Raw genomic sequence first — 16,585 nt, forward strand, 5'->3', positions numbered from 1 at the left:
GATGAAGATAGGTTTTGGTGACAACTTGATCAACTATGTGCAACAGCTGCCGTGGGATATGGATATTAACAAAGAAGAGGACAAAAAGACTCAAGAAGAAGATAGTAATCTCCCGAACACGCACTCATCTTGAAGTGTTACCGCCTGGATATCTGTATGTTGTATCTCTCGCAGATCAAAAGGAAATGACGGTTTATGAGCATTGGAACAAACAATGGTAATTAAAATAGGAAAACGGTAGCAAGGAGCATCCAGCCCGCAAAAATCAGACAAATCATATCACATCAAATTGTTTTACCCCACCCACCAAGAAATCACCGTCTAACCTCATTCCCCTGCTGATCATACCAGGTTCTCTGTGCCCTGTCGCCGCTAGCCGCAGGCATTACCGTGGTGCCGGCATTATACCCAGCATCGTCGCCAGCATCGTAGCCACGCGGGGTGCTGCCGAGCTCCTGGGCATCGAGCAGATCAAAGGCGACGCTGCCGTGCTTGCGGTGGCGCTTGTGGTCCTTGCGGGCCTTCTTCTCGGCCAGCTTGGCCTCCTTCTTCTCGCGCTTGACGCGCTTCTTCTCGCGGCGGCTGACGTGCGGGAACTCACTGTCAGGGCCCTGCAAGACGCGGCCGGGGTGGATGACGTTCAGCACAACCAGGGCGAAGAACATAGGGGTAGCGTCCCAGACGTACTCGTACCACTCGTGGGTGAGCACGGGGTTGTTGGGGTCGGTGCCCTGGGAGTACTGCGCCATGCGGAAGACGATGCGCACGGTGATGAGGAACAGACAGGCGTAGATGGCGAAGAAGAGCCAGCGCCAGCGCATGCTGCCGCGCGCCAACTTCTCCGCGTCCAACTGGCCCGTGCGCTCTAGCTCGGCCATCTTGCGCTGCAGGTGGATGAAAAAGCCGGTGAAGACCAAGATAAAAAACTGCTGCAGCCCGATGCCGCCCATGTAGATGTGCACGCCCATCATGATGGTGGCGGTAGAGGCGTCGGTCGAGCTCGTGAAGGCCGCGCCCACCAGCTGCACGATGAAGGAGATGATGTCCAGCCAGACGAAGGTCTGGCCGAAGCGTTTTGGCCGAGACCCCGCCGAGCCGGGCGTCCGGAATGAAGAAGTAGATCAAGCGGCCCAAGGTCATGTACAGGAAGGCGTTGATCCAGATGGGCGCCAGCAGGAAGAAGATGGTGTGCGGCGTGGCGTAGGCGTCAGAACTTTGGTGCTTGGCGAAGAGCGCGGCCATGATTGATGAGACCAATTCCCAGAGCGCGCCCATGATTACAACCCACGCGTAGCGCTGTTGAAGTCGGTTAGTTTATTTCTTGGAAGGCGTGCATGGGTATAGAGCTATGTGCGTGCGAATGGCGGATGGAGGGGGCGAGAGACATGCCTTTTTGAACATGAAAGCCTGGAAAACATGGACGGCAGTTGTAAGACCGAACAAGACACAAAACAAGACTGCGGCGCCGAAGCTAGCCTCGTACATGTCGATGTTGCCGCAGGCCCCCGGTGGCACATAGCCATTTTTGTCCGGGGTGACGGACACGCATGTTGCAGTGCTGGAGGTCGTGGCCGACGTCACCGTGACAGCAGTAGTGGTGGCACTCATGGTGGCGAGAGAGGTCTGTTGTTTTGGGGGGAAATAAAGGAAGGGTGTTACTGAGACAGAGAATGACAGAAACTATATAGTCTGCAGGAGAATGTCAGGCAGAAACATAACCGAAAACCAATCCCGCCAAAAGCTTCAACCACGCATCGTGATATTGGGAGATCGCCGGGACTGGCCCCTGACGGGCGCTTCGAATCTGGGCCCAGTCAGGCAGCACCATTCCAGGTGAGAAAAGGCTGCTGCGATCCTGCAGACAAAGAGAAAAGAGTAATGAAAAAATGAGTTTCATGGTACGGTACTAGTCAGATTTTAGCATTGCGTGGTGTATGTGTCTTTGTGGGTGTTTGGAGGTGAGATGGCGGCTGGAAAGCCATCGGATGATCCGCGTGCTGTGAGTGGTAGAGTCGGATACGCTAGGTTACTTTGAGGCAAGCGTCGGATAGACTCAGCCTTCGACCCTGGTTCGGACCGCGCGGCACACAGCCGCCGCTTAGCTTTATCTGGGCTAGCGTTTCCGACCCAGCGAATCAGGCAGCGCTGAACCCTGGATGCTTATTTATGTAACCCCAGTCCAGTTAGCCTCGACCCCGTGTTGTTAGGCAGACAGGAATGCCAAGTAAAAATAGCAGCAGCATCCCACGACTAGTGCAAACTGACAGATGGCGCGGCTGTAGTTAGTCTAATGACTTAGTCATTCTCCAGCACTGTAATCAAGTTGGTTACGGACTAGTCACATCCTTCAACCTGTATCCTTCTTCCTTCATCCTTCAGATTGCGTGATAGAGTGCTTACCAGTCCGTACTCGTGGGTGTGGTGGTGTTACTTACCGGTCTGAAACTGCCTCTCGCCTCCAAAAATCCTACGCATCACCACAAGTGATCAACTGTCGCTACATATACCCTCATACTTAAGATGAACAATCGGCAAACGTCCTGGGATACAAGTAAGGCTTCCCAACAAGTCATCCCATTGAAATTCCCCACAGTAACCTAACACCGATGGCTCTGGCACATCATCTGCTCCCCCGCCTGCCTCGCACGATCCAACCGATCCGCACGGCCTCACTCTATCACTGTCGCCACGCGTCGTCGCAATCCGGGCCATTCCTCCGCATCCAGAAGACGCAGTCGCCGAGTCCCCCGCCTGAGGCCGGACAGTTGCAGTTCGGGCGGGCGTTTACGGGTAGGTCGAGTCTCGGTCCCGTGATATGACGCACCCTCAGCCACACCCCCAGATCTAACCAAACAGCCGCCAACTAGATCACATTTTGACCTTCGAATGGACAACAGAGCATGGCTGGACGAACCCCCAAATCACCCCGTATGGCAAACTGCCCCTCGACCCGGCGGCCTGCGTGCTGCACTACGCCTTCACCTGCTTCGAAGGCATGAAAGCGTACAAGGACCCGCAGGGCCAGGCACGGCTGTTCCGGCCAGATAAGAACCTGCAGCGGCTTAACCGATCAGCGGCGCGAATCGCGCTGCCCACGTTCAACGAGAGCCGCGTGTTGGATATGCTGACGCGGTACGTGGAGTTGGAGAAGCGGTTTATCCCCGCCTTGCCGGGTTACTCGCTCTACCTGCGGCCCACGCTGCTGGGCACGGAGGCCAGCATCAGTGTGTCACGGCCACGATCGGCGCTGCTGTACGTAATTGCCAGCCCGATGGGGAATTATTTCGCCGGGGGCATGAGGGCTGTCTCGTTGCAGGCGACGCGAACGCCGGTCCGGGCGTGGCCCGGCGGGGTAGGTGAGTTCAAGGTCGGGGGCAACTATGCGCCCAGCATTGTGCCGCAGGAAGAGGCGGCGGCGGGGGGGGTTGCAGCAGAATCTGTGGCTTCTGGCGGATGAAAGCCGGGGCGAGGAGTATGTGACTGAGGCAGGGACGATGAATCTGTTTGTCGTCTGGGTGGATCCCCTCACCGGGCAGACGGAGCTGGTGACGCCCCCCTTGGATGGAACGATCCTCCCAGGGGTGACCAGGACGTCTATTTTGGAGCTGGCGAGGGAGAGACTGGGGCCGGAGGGGGTGGAGGTTAGAGAGACGTGCATCACCATGAAGGACCTGGCCAATGCCTCAAGGGAAGGACGGCTGTTGGAGGTGTTTGGCGCGGGCACGGCGGTCATCGTCTCGTCCGTCAGATCGATTCAATGGAACGACCAGACGATTGATTGCGGCCTGAGCAAGGACGAAGAGGCCGGCCCGGTGACTCTGAAAGTGAAGAAGTGGATTGAGGAGATCCAGTATGGTCTTGTGGAGCATCCTTGGAGGTAAGTGGTTTCCGCAAGTTGTGGGAAGCACACTGACCTAATGTTTATTTAGTTATCGGGTATGATATGCTAGGTGGTCGATAAGTATTACAGAAGGATCGATTCTTGCTCTAGAGGTTGATAGTCTTATAATCCAAGTCCGAGTCAAGAAGGCAAATGATGAACTTAATCTAAAGGCCATCTATAGCACTCCATCCTTAGGCTTTATACTTGTATCTCATTTTTAGCCTCGTACTAGCAAGAACCGGCTTTTTCAAATAAACTCTATACTGGTGATAATATGAGCCTGTGCTGTCAGACGTTGTCGTTCCCCAGGCCATGACTGGCATATGCGGAGTGATGCTTAAGATCTTGCTCAAGACAAGGGCAGTCTGCTCGAACAACTACCGAAATCATTCCAAGGTTGGTGTCTCTCCTTACCCTTCCTAGCCACGCAAGTTACCACTCGTCAAGTCTACAATGCCGCGGGAGACTGTGTACTGTCTGTCTGGCATCGCATTATCATATGTATAGGCTCCATGAAATATCTAGACATATATATCTGACAACTTGTACTCTGACCCTATATTTGGGGTCCAATAAGAGTAAAGGGTCAGGCTAAAGAATAATTCATGTTCGCTCTTCTCTCCCACATACTACAAAGGATATATACATACCATCGCTCACCGATATTTTAGATGCAATATTATCGGCGTAGCTGATAATCCGGCCATGTGAATTCAAGCGAGATTACCACATACATAGTCATGTCAGTCAGTTAGTTTCCAAGGTTCCAACCACCAAGCAAACAAGCATTCAAGAAAGCCCCGAAAAAAACCAAGAGGATCGTTCCAAGCAGTCATTCCCTGAGTTATATATATGTATCAAGATATCAACACAACCTTGGAACACTCGAGGAACCTTATGTAATCACATTCAAAAATTGCTTGGCCTTCTGTTAGCTGCTACCACCGAGAAACTTCGGAGAGTTTTATTCTGTATGCTCAGAAACGATATAACCACTGGCATCCATGCAGTCAGAAAGATGGAACTATTCATCATAAAACTCAAGCAAGTTGAAAAGACATTTCCCAGACCTAGATATTCAAGAGGCTTAAACTCGTACACTGATTATCGAAAAGCTACGAGAGAACTTCTAATTGAACCCCGGCCATCAGTCTATATATATATATATTCATATGTTTGACATGAAGCACTAAAGAACGTGAGCTGGAATAAAAAACATTTGAAAGCGAACAAGACAAGCCCACATGCAGAACCCAAACTCCGTGCCTCCTGTTGATCATATCTTCTTTTATAATATCTTCTCCACAGTGTAGAAGCGCACCGTTGGATCCAAAAGGGTCTCCAATTCCTTCTGCGGCGCCCAGGGCGTAGCAGTCTTCAACTCAAAGAGACTGTTGGCGGCTAGCCCGCGATAAAAGAAGGCATCCGCCTTCTTCTGCCGTTCAGTACGCTTGTCCACGTACATCTGATACTCCTGCTCTCCCTCTAGAGTGGCAAATAGATACTTGGGATGCACGACAATTGTCTGAGCGCCCTTTTGCCCAAACCCGAAAGAAGTCACACTGATGGCGCGGATGCCTCCAGGGCCTGTCGTCTCCAAGGACCGATTCAGGAAGGCGATCTGCTCGTTCTGCTGCAGCTCCTCGTCCACGTTATCCAGATTGCGGTTGCCGGGCACGATGCCCGTATCAAGAATCTGCAGCGCGCCGTTCAACATCCACGCGCCAGCCGCGCCTTTCGGGTGGCCTGTCAGATATTTCTGGAACACGCCGAGAATGACGTTTCCTTTAGCACGACCGAGATGCGAGAGCTGTCTCTGGATGACACCGCACTCGTTCTTCTCGTTAAGCTTGGTCGACGTCCCGTGGAAGGAAGCGACGCCAAGATCATCAACCCCTAGACCCCAGACGGCCAGGGCACCGCGCAGGGGCGCAATGGTCGGATCATCGGCCCAGAAGGTATTGCCGAGGTGGTATCGGGCGTTCTTGAGGTCTTTGCGGGCTTCGGCCTCAATCTGGGCGGTGCGCTCGCGGATGTACACGTCCACGTCCTCGGAGGACTCAAGACTGGCCACCTCGAGCTGGAGGTCCTGCAGAGCAGCCTCGCGCGCGAAATTGATCTGCTTCTTGCGTAACTCAAGGCGTTTGCGCCGGTTGGCGAGCTTGAGTAGCGGGGAGGCAATGCTGGAGGAGCTTCGCGCCTCACGCGCCTTGGACAGGATCCCCTTTCCGGGCGCAGGCACCGACCGGCTTGCCTTGTCACTCGAAGTCTCGACGAAGGCAATCACACCTCGGATGGGCAGGCCCATCTCCAAGGCGAGTTTGGCAGTTGTAAGGATCTGGATACCGCAGCCGTGCGACTCCATGAAGCCGTTGCGCGTGCTGGCGGCGGGCCTGGACATCTCAGACACATCGCGACCTTGCTCAAACTCATCTACTGCGTTGGAGGTGGCTTTCATATTGGCAAACTCGTACGACATCTCTTCGCCAAAGTCGTCGCCACCGCCGACGAAGCAAAACTGTGCTTTGCCGCTGACGAGCGTGTCATAGCCGAGCTCGACCGACTCAATAGCGGTCGCACAGGCGCCAACAGGGGTGCGCATAGGACCGGCGGATGACATCAGGAGCATATTGACCCAGGCACCGATCGTGTTCACGAACGACTCCTGGAGGATATCCTTCTGCACTTCCTTCTCGTGGTATCGGTCGCGATAGATCTGCTGGAGCGAGTTAATCCCGCCCATGCCGGAACCAATGCAGTTTCCTGCCTCGGAGATATGAATGTAGCGGTAGATCTCGTAGGGGTCTGTAATTCCAGACGAGAGCAGTGACTCAATCGAGCAAACCAAAGTGTACAGCGCGACCGTGTCAACCTGTGAGATGAGATCGTCCGATATGCCGTACTTCTTCGCATCCCAACCAGTGGGGATCTGCCCAGCCACCAGGCGGTCGAACCGCATCGCTTTGGGTACCAGCAGCTTCGCACCTTTCTTCAGAACGGCGCGATACTGGTCGGTCCCCGGCTCGCGAGCGATATGTACCTTGTCCCAGTGTTCCAGCTTCAGTTGCTGCGCGGTGGTCTCGGGCACCTCCAAGGCGGGAAGTCCTCTTGAATGAGTACCTCATGCAGCGTCTGCTTGCGTTCCGGATCGTAACCACCGAATAGATCCGGTTCGATAAGACGTATGCCTGAGTGAGTCAGGATGTGTTCTTCGTACTTCTGCTTGATCTGATGGTCGAGAACGGGCTCATTGGTCTTGGCGTCGACCCAGCCGGGCGTGGTGCCATTCTCGTAGCGAATTAGCCCCATCAGCCAGGCCATCTCGACACAGCCTTCGAGCGAAAACTCGCCGTAGGCTTCCATCTCCCAGCGGGTGCGGGCGTTGCCCCATGGGCCGAGCTCGGCGAACCCAGTTACCACGACTACGCGCTCCAGGTCAACCATGCCTTGCAAGTCGGCCGTGAGCGGCCCGATGTCGCTGTCGTAGTCGAGAATCTTGGGAAAGTCGAGGCGGACGTGAGCTTTCGGGACGGGGGTAGGGGCGGCTGTTTGGGAGGCAGCCTTGGGGGTTGTTGTAGCGTCAGAGAAGCATTTGGCTTCCATATCCAACTCTTCAAGAAGGGCTTTGCGCGTCTGCGCCGTCTCATTTATCTCCGTGCGCAATTCTTGTACTTTCTGTCTGAGGTCTTGCACCGCACCCATGCGGCCGGCTAGGTCGGCGTACAAAGGTGCCTCCTCGCAGAGGCTGCAGATAGGGTTAAACATCAGACAGAGGAGACACTGGGCCATTTCTTGCTGGGAGAAAGTTTGACACCCTAAGCGCTCAATCCCCTCGGCGACCAGATTGTTGCCGCTCATGAGGCCCGTCCCCCGAGTCCAGCCAATCACCGCACCGCATACCGACAGATAGTCAGACCAGTCCTCTGAGTGCCAGCGGTTGAAGAGCGCTTCAAGCCCCAGCTTGGACTCACTGTACAGACCGTCTCCACCAAAAATGCCGTGGTTTGGCGAGAGAGGTAGGATCACTTGGGTGGGTCGCGTATGCGAGTCTTGTGCTTCTTTGCGGCTTTTTACCGCACCCAACAGACGCAAGGTGTTGGTCATCATGGTTCGATGGGCTAGCTCGGCGTGCGGGTCTATCTTCTCTATGGTCCGTCCGTTTTCTGGGATCGCTGCGAAGGGCAGGATATGGTCGAGATCCCAGTGAAGCCCTTTGATGTCGTAAATATAGTCAACTAGCGCGGAGATATCCTGGGAGCTAGCTTGATTGAAAGGCACGACGACCAGCTCGGATTCGCGGGCACCGAATTGAGTGTAGAGATCCTGGTACTTGCGGACCACGCTGGGGGAGAAGCGGCTGGTAGTGACGATCACGCGAGCACCGCCGGAGAGCAGGCCCTTGAGAACTTCAGCCCCGATGGATCCCACTCCGGCGCCGGTAATAAGCACCGCGCGGCCGACGAAGGACTCCCCGGTGGTTGTAGCCTGTTCAAGCACGGCGTGATACTGCTCCGTGAGGTCGTGACTGTATCTCCAGGAGGAACCGGTCCGCTCCTTCAGGTGCAGATACGGCCCCAACGGAGATTCGGTACAGGGAAGGTATACCAAATCGGCGAGCGGAGTTGGTACAGCGCGTTCATGCTCGCTGTAAGAGATTTCTCCTGCGGCACTGATTGTCGTGCAGGGACCCCGACTGTCTGCTCGCGCCAGATACTTGGGACCGCGGTGCAAGGACTCGCGGCACCGCTCCGCCAGACGGGTAAACAACGATGAAAGCAAGGGCTGCTCGGTGAATTCACCGACGATGTGCTGAAGAACATCCACTAGCCTGGGGTCTGCCGCATCCTGAATATGCTCGCAGCGCTTCGTCGCCAGCAGCAGATCCGCACCCTCGCCGCCCGCCCTCGACACTTCGTAGTACAAATGCAGCAAGTCCTGCAGCGCCCAGCTCCAAGCACTATCAAAGCGTCTCGCCTTTTTAGCGCTGAAATGTGGCTGGACGCCAGAGGTGAAGTCTTCGCCCAGCTCCTGTTGGATCTGGTCCAGCGCTTTCCGCAGATCCTTCTCCACCGTCACCTGCAGGTCATCCAACGCGCGTCGATCCTGGTCCAGATCGATATCTAGATGCTTCGAATAAAGCTTCAACAGCGCCTTGGACAACTCTTGCTGACCTCCGGGTAACGCTTCCAGCGTCTTATGATCCAGCATTATCGAATGGCCTCCCGCGGTCTCCTCCGCCCCACCTCCCGTTGTGCCTCCCATTGTCAACCCGTGTTCCGTTGCATAGACCTGCACCAGCCCATCGAAGAAGATTTTTGCCTCAGGCTCCTCGCTGATCCTGCTCGCTGGTTGTTGCGCGATTGCGAGCAACAAAATCGAATCTTGTCGGCCGGACCCAAGACCCCAGCGAGACTGCAGGTATGCCCTGGTGGTTGCCACTGTGAATTGACCGGGCATCTTGGAGGCAAACATGGCGTGCAGCATCTTAAGCATGACCTTGCGCATCTGGCCGGTGAAAGTCTTCTGCAGGGCATCGCTGAGGTCGGTGACGGTGAGGTCTTCGGCGCGGTCAGGAAGGGAGCCGAACTCGCTGTTGAGATCGCCGATGATCTCATTTTCTAGGGTGGAACGTCCACCGGCGAGAGATTTGATACTCTGGGTGCCAACAATGTCGGTGACAGCGATCTTGAGGACTCGGGACAGGAGAGTGCGGATGACTTCAAAAGCACGGGCTGGTTGATCGTCGATGACTGCCTCAGGCACAGGGACCGCAACGGGAGTGGGAGCTTTAACTGCCTCAGGCACAACTGATTTGGTAGTGGCTGCCTCAGTTGCCAAGGGAGCGGGAACGGGAGCTTCCGCCGCCGCCGCCACCGGAGCGTCATACTCGTAGTAGATCTCCTTCCCCTGTTTTTCCGAGGCCAGCAGTTGCCGCTTCAGAAGGGAGGCTCGATCACTGTGCAAGAACTTGGACTTGACGGTCTGTGCCATCATGTTGGTCAGTGTGGCCGCCGGCCCGATCTCCACGATGCGTTCGGCCCGGTATTGGCTGAGGACCACATCTTGAGTTTCAATCCATCGTACGGGGGAGGCAAACTGGTATCTGTCGGATATACAACCATGCGCATGTCTGAGTTAGCGAGCCAGAAAACACCATGGGTGATCTGAACGGGCAGATGGGAGGAGATAACGCACGACATCAGTTCCAAAAGCAAAGTATAAGCCAGCTTCCGCTGGGCGTCATCATAGTCCACGATGGCCATGACGCCGACTTCCCCACGATGCTCGACAGCGAGGATCTCTTTTTTCGTGTGACTTCCACAAGCATGGAAGATGAGTCTTGACACTGATCTTCCTGACGTCCCTCTCTGCTGTTATACCTCGACGACACAAGGGGAATGGTGTCTATTTCGGATAATCCCATCGCCTCCACGGAAAGCTTGCCGTTCCTGGCTAGAACAGAGCTGACGGCAGCAAGAAAAGAACCTGCTGCACGTGGCTGGCCACAAGGCTTGTTCCTGCGGCGCAGGATTCATTTGCTGGAACCGAAGGAGACCGTCGTCCAACTAACATGGCGTGTATTGAGGATGTTTCACAGGAGAAGATGACAAGATCGAGGATACGAGGCAGAGCTGCATGTGTATTGTCGTATGTATGGTCTGACGTACTGTACGCGTGTATCTGACGTGGTGGTAATTCAAAACATACGACAATACGGATCGTATTGAGCGTATTGAAGCACCGACTAGCGCGTACGGGACTCGATCCCCCGACACTAAATCCTTCAAGGTTGAAGTGGCTTGGATGTAATTGGCAGGCTCGGAAGCCCTAACCAGGAAGATCGTCGGATCCTACCGGAACCTTATGGGCAGCCACCGTTGAAGTCAACCCAATAATCATTGACCCCATACGCCCTCCCCCCCGGCCGATTTATTCACTCGATCGATCCCGAAACTAGCTTGTCGCTTCCTTTAGCCTGCTCCTGAGGTGTTGGGGGCCAGAATCCAAGCCACGAAAACACCGTTAGGTATTCAAACTAGAGCTGAGTGCCAAGAGAAACGTGGTAAGCGGATCCGGGCCTCTGTGCTTCCGGGTTCTGGCTGCAGAGCTAAGGCTGCTTACTGTCGGTCACGAAACTCGCTCATGAGTTGGACGGGGGCAGTGAGCGACGTCAGTCCAGGCAGACATAGCAACAAATACCACAACAAAACAATCCCAATTAAACAAATATCTTCCCGGTAGGTACGCAGGCACTGGTCTAGTGCGGGATGAACGCGTGATCCCTTCTTTCTCTGCTTGCTTGCATCTGCCATTCTCGAAAACTGCAAAACATGGCGGGTTCTTGCACGATCGAGGTCGAAAACCACTTCGGGCCCATCGTCGGAGATGCCTGTTACGGGAGGTTGGACTTCACCTTGTACTTTGAGGAAGCCTTTCTGTCTATCTTCCCTGCTGCGACGGTGATCGTAGCTGCGGGCTTGCGGTGTCTCGTGGTTCAGAGTTTCAGCGTCAAGGTCCGGGGAGGCTGGCTGTACCCCCTGAAACTGCTGTGTCTCGCGCTCTACTCCATCTCGCAGCTGCTGCTCTTCGCCTTCTGGGTCACGTCTGGCACGCCGAAGACCGACCTCACCATTGCGGCGACCTTGCTCCGGTTCCTGGCAACCCTCTTCTGTGGGTATCTGTCGCTGTTGGAGCATTACCGATCGGTTCGGCCCTCGAAGATCCTGAATCTCTATTATCTTTTCTCGTTACTCTTTGATATCCCTCAGGCTCGCACGATATGGATTGTCCAAGGACTGCACAGGGTCGCGGGCATCTTCATCGCCGGCATGGCTGTCAAGGCCTTGCTACTGGTCCTCGAGACTTGGGAAAAAAAGCGCCTCGCCAAACCCATGTATGCCACCTTAGCGCCCGAGGACTGGACAGGCGTCATCAACCGCAGTCTCTTCTGGTGGTTCAATCAACTTTTGTTCCGCGGATCACGCAATGCGCTTTCGATGGGGGATTTGTTTCACCTCGAGGATTGTATGATCCCAGACCCAGAGGGAAAGGGCCGACTCGCGCAGCTCTGGGAGAATTGTACGTGCCCCGTCTCCACCATCACCCTTTCTCTGGCGTAACGCAGCTAACGATTCGCTTTTAGGTGAAAATAAAGAGAAATCCGGTGCCTTGATCGGCCCTCTCGCTAAAGCCTTCAGATGGGACCTGCTAGCCGGGATCATCCCGCGTCTATCCCAAACGGGTTTCACCTTCGCGCAACCGTTTCTTGTCCAGGCGGCCGAGAAGCTTTTCGCCAACAAAGACCTGCCTGATGCAAAAAGCAAAGGGATTCTCCTGCTCGGCGCTTACGCGCTAGTTTACGCCGGCATCGCTGTCTCCACCGCGACCGCGCAGCACAAGACCTACCGCGTGATTACCATGATGCGAGGAGCGCTAGTGGGACTGATCTTCGACAAGAGCACGACCATCAACGCGCATCTAAACGATGACTCCGCCGCCCTAACGCTAATGAGCACCGACATCGAGCGGATCACCAGCTGTGGACGCTATTTGCATGATACGTGGGCGAGTCTGATTGAGATTGCGATTTCCTTGTACTTGTTGTATAACCAGCTGAGTACGGCGGGAGTGGCGCCGATCATTATTGCATTTGGTGAGTCCCCGTCCTTTTCTCTGACCAAGGCGTGCCTGAGAGGTTCTAACCGTAGCTTAGCTTGCACGGTGGTGGCCATGAAGATCGCCATGGTGACCGGCGAGCGGCAAAACCTGTGGATTGAAGCAATTCAGAAGCGAGTGTCGGTCACGGCAGAGATGCTAGGCTCGATGAAGGGGGTCAAGATCTCGGGGCTTAAAGACCTTCTACATGACAAAATCCAAGGACTGCGCGAGGACGAGATTCTTGCTTCGCTGAAATTTCGCACGCTTTTGATTTGTGTTGTTGCGCTCTGTATGTGCTTATCTTCCCCATTGCATCTTGTGACAAGGGGAATTTGCTAATCTCAACTCTGAAAAGCCAACTTCAACACACTTATTACGCCGGTTGTGACTTTCACAATTTATGCCATGGGCTCGCGCGATGGGAAAGCGGGTTATCTTGACAGTGAACGAGCGCTGACCTCCTTAACGCTGTTCAACCTCTTCTCCGTGTTTATTGGCGCGCTGGTTGAGTCGATCAGCGACACGGCCATGGCGCTCGAGTGCGTTGACCGAATTCGGGATTACTTGGCAATGGATCCACACGAGGATTTGCGTGAGGTCGTCCGAACTCGGGACCTTTCGGATGAGAAGTCTGGCTGCGTCGAGGCAATTAACGTCGATGTAGGATGGAAGGGAGGCGAAGCTCCTGTCTTGCACGGTCTATTTTACCGAATTGAGCGCTCATCCTTGACAATGATCGTGGGTGCGGTTGGCTGCGGCAAGACGACGCTCGTCAAGGCGATGCTCGGCGAGGTGAACTGTATGACTGGTAAGATGAGAGTCAACTGCGACCGTATGGCGTACTGTGGACAAGAGGCATGGTTAACCAACGGCACGGTGCAAGAGAATGTTCTCGGGGGTTCAGCGTACGATCCCCCGTGGTATTCGACCGTCATTGCGGCTTGTGGCCTGGAGAAAGACTTTACGGAGCTAGGCAACGGCGATCAAACCGCGGTCGGCAGTAAGGGTGTTTCAATGAGTGGTGGACAAAAGCAAAGACTAGTTTGTCTTCTCTCTCGTTTGCCTTCCTCTCTTTAACACCAGCTCACGATCTTGCAGGCACTCGCCCGAGCGCTTTACTCAGGCGTGGAAACAATCATCATGGATGATGCCCTCAGCGGGCTCGACCCAGTCACTGACGAACACATCTTCTCTCACGTCCTGGGTCCGCGCGGGTTGGCCAGAAAGCAGGGCCTGACCATCATCATGGTCACACATGCAGTCCACAGACTCCCATACGCCGACCACATCATCGCCCTCAAGGCCGACGGCACTATTCTCGTCCAAGGCACATTCGACGATTGCTGCAAAAAGCTCGATTCTCATCCAAGGCTTTGCTATCGCCAAGCCCCCTGCCATCCAGATGAAAAGTGAGATGCCCAAGGCCGTGGAGAAAGCCAGCGTCCCTTACTCTAAGGAGGCGATCTCGGACGCGCGCAAGACCAGTGACTTACAGACGTACATTTACTACCTCACGACGGTGCCTTGGTATAACTGGTTGGTGTATTCCAGTTTCATGGCGGTGTTTGTGTTCTTCCAGGCCTTCCCGTCCGTTTGGGTGACCTGGTGGGCCCGGGATAACGACGAACGGCCCAACAAGAACATGAGCATGCGTATTGGCGTGTACTGGCTGTTCGGCGTGCTCGGAGCCTGCTTCCTCCTGGCCACTGCATGGTTCTACATGCTCAAGATCGTCGCCAAGACCGCCTCGGTCATCCATTCGCGGCTCCTGCGGACGGTGCTCAACGCTCCGATGGCCTTCTTCGCCTCGACCGACTCAGGTATCACCATCAACCGATTTAGCCAGGATCTGCAGCTCATTGACATGGAGCTGCCTTTGGCAGTACTCCAAGCGTGCATGGCGCTATTTCTGTGTGTGGCTCAACTGATCATCATCGCCGTCTCCGCCAAATACATCACAGCCACTATCCCGCTGTGCATCTTCGTATACTGCGCCATTGGCACCTTTTACATTCGCACCTCGCGCCAGCTGCGCATTATGGACATTGAAGCCAAATCCCCGCTGTTCTCCAATTTCATGGAGCTGCTGAACGGGCTCGTGACCATCCGCGCTTTTAACTGGGAGGAGCAGTACAAGGTCCGCAATCGAGCTCTGCTGGCCGAGTCCCAGCGCCCGTTCTACCTCCTGTACACTGTACAGCGCTGGCTGAGCCTCGTGCTCGACATGACCGTGACGGGATTTGTGGTAGTGCTCATGGGCATCGCCGTGGGGACGATGCAGAGTACGGACGCGAGCTTTTTAGGTCTGGCGTTGGTCAATGTCGTTTCGCTGAGTGCCAGCGTCAAGGCACTGATCACGGATTGGACAGTATTAGAGACAAGTCTGGGCGCTGTGACGAGAGTGAAACATTTTCTGGAAACAACCGAGTCGGAGGACACAGCTGAGGAAAGGGATCTGCCGCCGGACGATTGGACCGGCGGAGGCACGATTGAATATAGAAATGTCTCGGCTTTTTATCAGTGAGTACTATTCATCATGGCTCACTGGAGGGGTGACGAACGATCAGTTACTAAACGCAGAGTGTAGGGATCCGTCTGCACCGGTATTAAAGAATGTCTCTTTCCGCGTCCGTAAAGGAGAGAAGGTTGCCATTTGTGGGCGGAGTGGCAGGTATGTCAAAATCCATTTCTCGCTCACTCTTGAGAGCTTCCAGTGCTGAGAAAACACTGACTTTTGGTATAGCGGCAAGAGTACTCTCGTCTCCGCGCTGTTCCGCATGATTGAACTTTGCGACGGCTCCATTGTAGTGGACGGGGTGAACATCGCGACGCTGCCCCGGCAAGAAATCCGCTCGGCAATTATTGGTCTTCCGCAGGATCCCCTGCTCTTGGAAGACAGCACCGTTCGCGAGAATATCGATCCCTTTGACTACTCCCCTGATGAGGCGGTGATCAACACGCTTAAGCGCGTCGGCTTGTGGGAGATAATCGAAGGCCAAGGCGGGCTCGACACCGTGGCCAGCGGTGACCTTTTCTCACATGGACAATGGCAATTGCTCTGTATGGCGAAGGCCATGCTCCGCCAGGGGAACATCATCGTCTTTGATGAGGCGACAAGCGGAGTAGACCCGGACACGGATGAGATGATGCAAGAGCTCATCCGCTCCTGCTTCGTCGACTACACCGTCCTCACCGTGACCCACCGTCTCGATACGATCATTGACTACGACCGCGTTCTCGTCATGGACAATGGTATCCTCCTCGAAAGCGACCAGCCGCGTGATCTCCTCGCCCGGCCCTCGATCTTCCGCGAACTCTACAAATCCTCCCGTGGGTGGGAAGAGTACGAGCGTCAGGAACGGGCAGAAGCCGAATCCCGCGAGCGCGAGCGTCTGAAGAAAGAGAAGGAGCAGCGAGCTGAAGCTGAGCAACGCGACCAGCTTATTGTCACTCAGGTTTAATAGAAATGTGCCGAGGCCATCTGCTGAACTCACCGATATATGTACTTAGCGGTCTCTCGGGGAGCTCAGAACTAAGAGCTTGATCCTTGAAGCCCGGTGCTCGATAGGCTTCAGAAGCTATCTTGGTCTTACAATGATAAATAAGGTGCAGTTTGGAAGCTATATTTGGATTGACAACACAGAGAGAAAGAGAGTAGAAGAAGAAAGTCAACCTGTGGCTCAGGCTCAGCTACCTAGGCCTGTGCAACTCCCATGGGACCCAAGGTCCGAGTCCCATATGGGAGTCCCACTTACGTAAGTCCCATGGGATCTGGTCGTATGGGAGTAGGCAGAAAAGCTGGTCCCATGGGACTCGGACTCCCATTGAAAAGTGGGGCGGCCTATTTAGGTAATATTTGTTGTAAACTTGAACTTGAATCTTATAATCTACTACATAACTTTCTCAAATATATATAATCATAACAGAGACCACCACTACCACATTCTAATATATATATTTTTTCTAAAATTCCAAAAAATTACTAAACTACTTATTCGCTTTTCAACTATCCTATTCTCTTCTAAAAATATTAAAAGTCCATAA

The 16,585-nt window shown here is 54.4% G+C and overlaps 4 protein-coding genes across 4 annotated transcripts; 2 read left to right on the top strand and 2 right to left on the bottom strand.

The window, feature by feature from the left end:
• Window positions 1-314: 314 nt before the first annotated feature.
• N7483_011568 (RTA1 domain-containing protein) lies at window positions 315-1,608 on the bottom strand (the record flags this gene model as incomplete). Its single annotated transcript, XM_057094995.1, has 3 exons — window positions 315-1,061; window positions 1,087-1,296; window positions 1,390-1,608. The coding sequence occupies 3 exons, from the start codon at window positions 1,606-1,608 to the stop codon at window positions 315-317; spliced, it is 1,176 nt and encodes a 391-aa protein (XP_056940966.1).
• A 998-nt stretch (window positions 1,609-2,606) lies between these two features.
• Window positions 2,607-3,942, top strand: N7483_011569 (uncharacterized protein; the record flags this gene model as incomplete). The annotated part of the gene is made up of 5 exons (XM_057094996.1): window positions 2,607-2,790; window positions 2,868-3,252; window positions 3,317-3,352; window positions 3,404-3,877; window positions 3,930-3,942. 5 exons carry the CDS (start codon window positions 2,607-2,609, stop codon window positions 3,940-3,942), a joined length of 1,092 nt encoding a protein of 363 aa, XP_056940967.1.
• Window positions 3,943-5,171: 1,229 nt separating this feature from the next.
• N7483_011570 (fatty-acid synthase alpha chain) lies at window positions 5,172-10,146 on the bottom strand (the record flags this gene model as incomplete). Its single annotated transcript, XM_057094997.1, has 3 exons — window positions 5,172-6,950; window positions 7,004-10,013; window positions 10,079-10,146. 3 exons carry the CDS (start codon window positions 10,144-10,146, stop codon window positions 5,172-5,174), a joined length of 4,857 nt encoding a protein of 1,618 aa, XP_056940968.1.
• A 1,068-nt stretch (window positions 10,147-11,214) lies between these two features.
• On the top strand, window positions 11,215-16,002 carry N7483_011571 (ABC transporter; the record flags this gene model as incomplete). The annotated part of the gene is made up of 8 exons (XM_057094998.1): window positions 11,215-11,962; window positions 12,027-12,536; window positions 12,597-12,830; window positions 12,897-13,582; window positions 13,640-13,745; window positions 13,810-15,061; window positions 15,129-15,212; window positions 15,285-16,002. 8 exons carry the CDS (start codon window positions 11,215-11,217, stop codon window positions 16,000-16,002), a joined length of 4,338 nt encoding a protein of 1,445 aa, XP_056940969.1.
• Window positions 16,003-16,585: the final 583 nt, after the last annotated feature.

This window comes from Penicillium malachiteum (assembly GCF_028827825.1).
Source record: "Penicillium malachiteum strain IBT 17515 chromosome Unknown utg000005l:1.0-9002435.0:326005.0-9005861.0, whole genome shotgun sequence".
Taxonomy (NCBI): domain Eukaryota; kingdom Fungi; phylum Ascomycota; class Eurotiomycetes; order Eurotiales; family Aspergillaceae; genus Penicillium; species Penicillium malachiteum.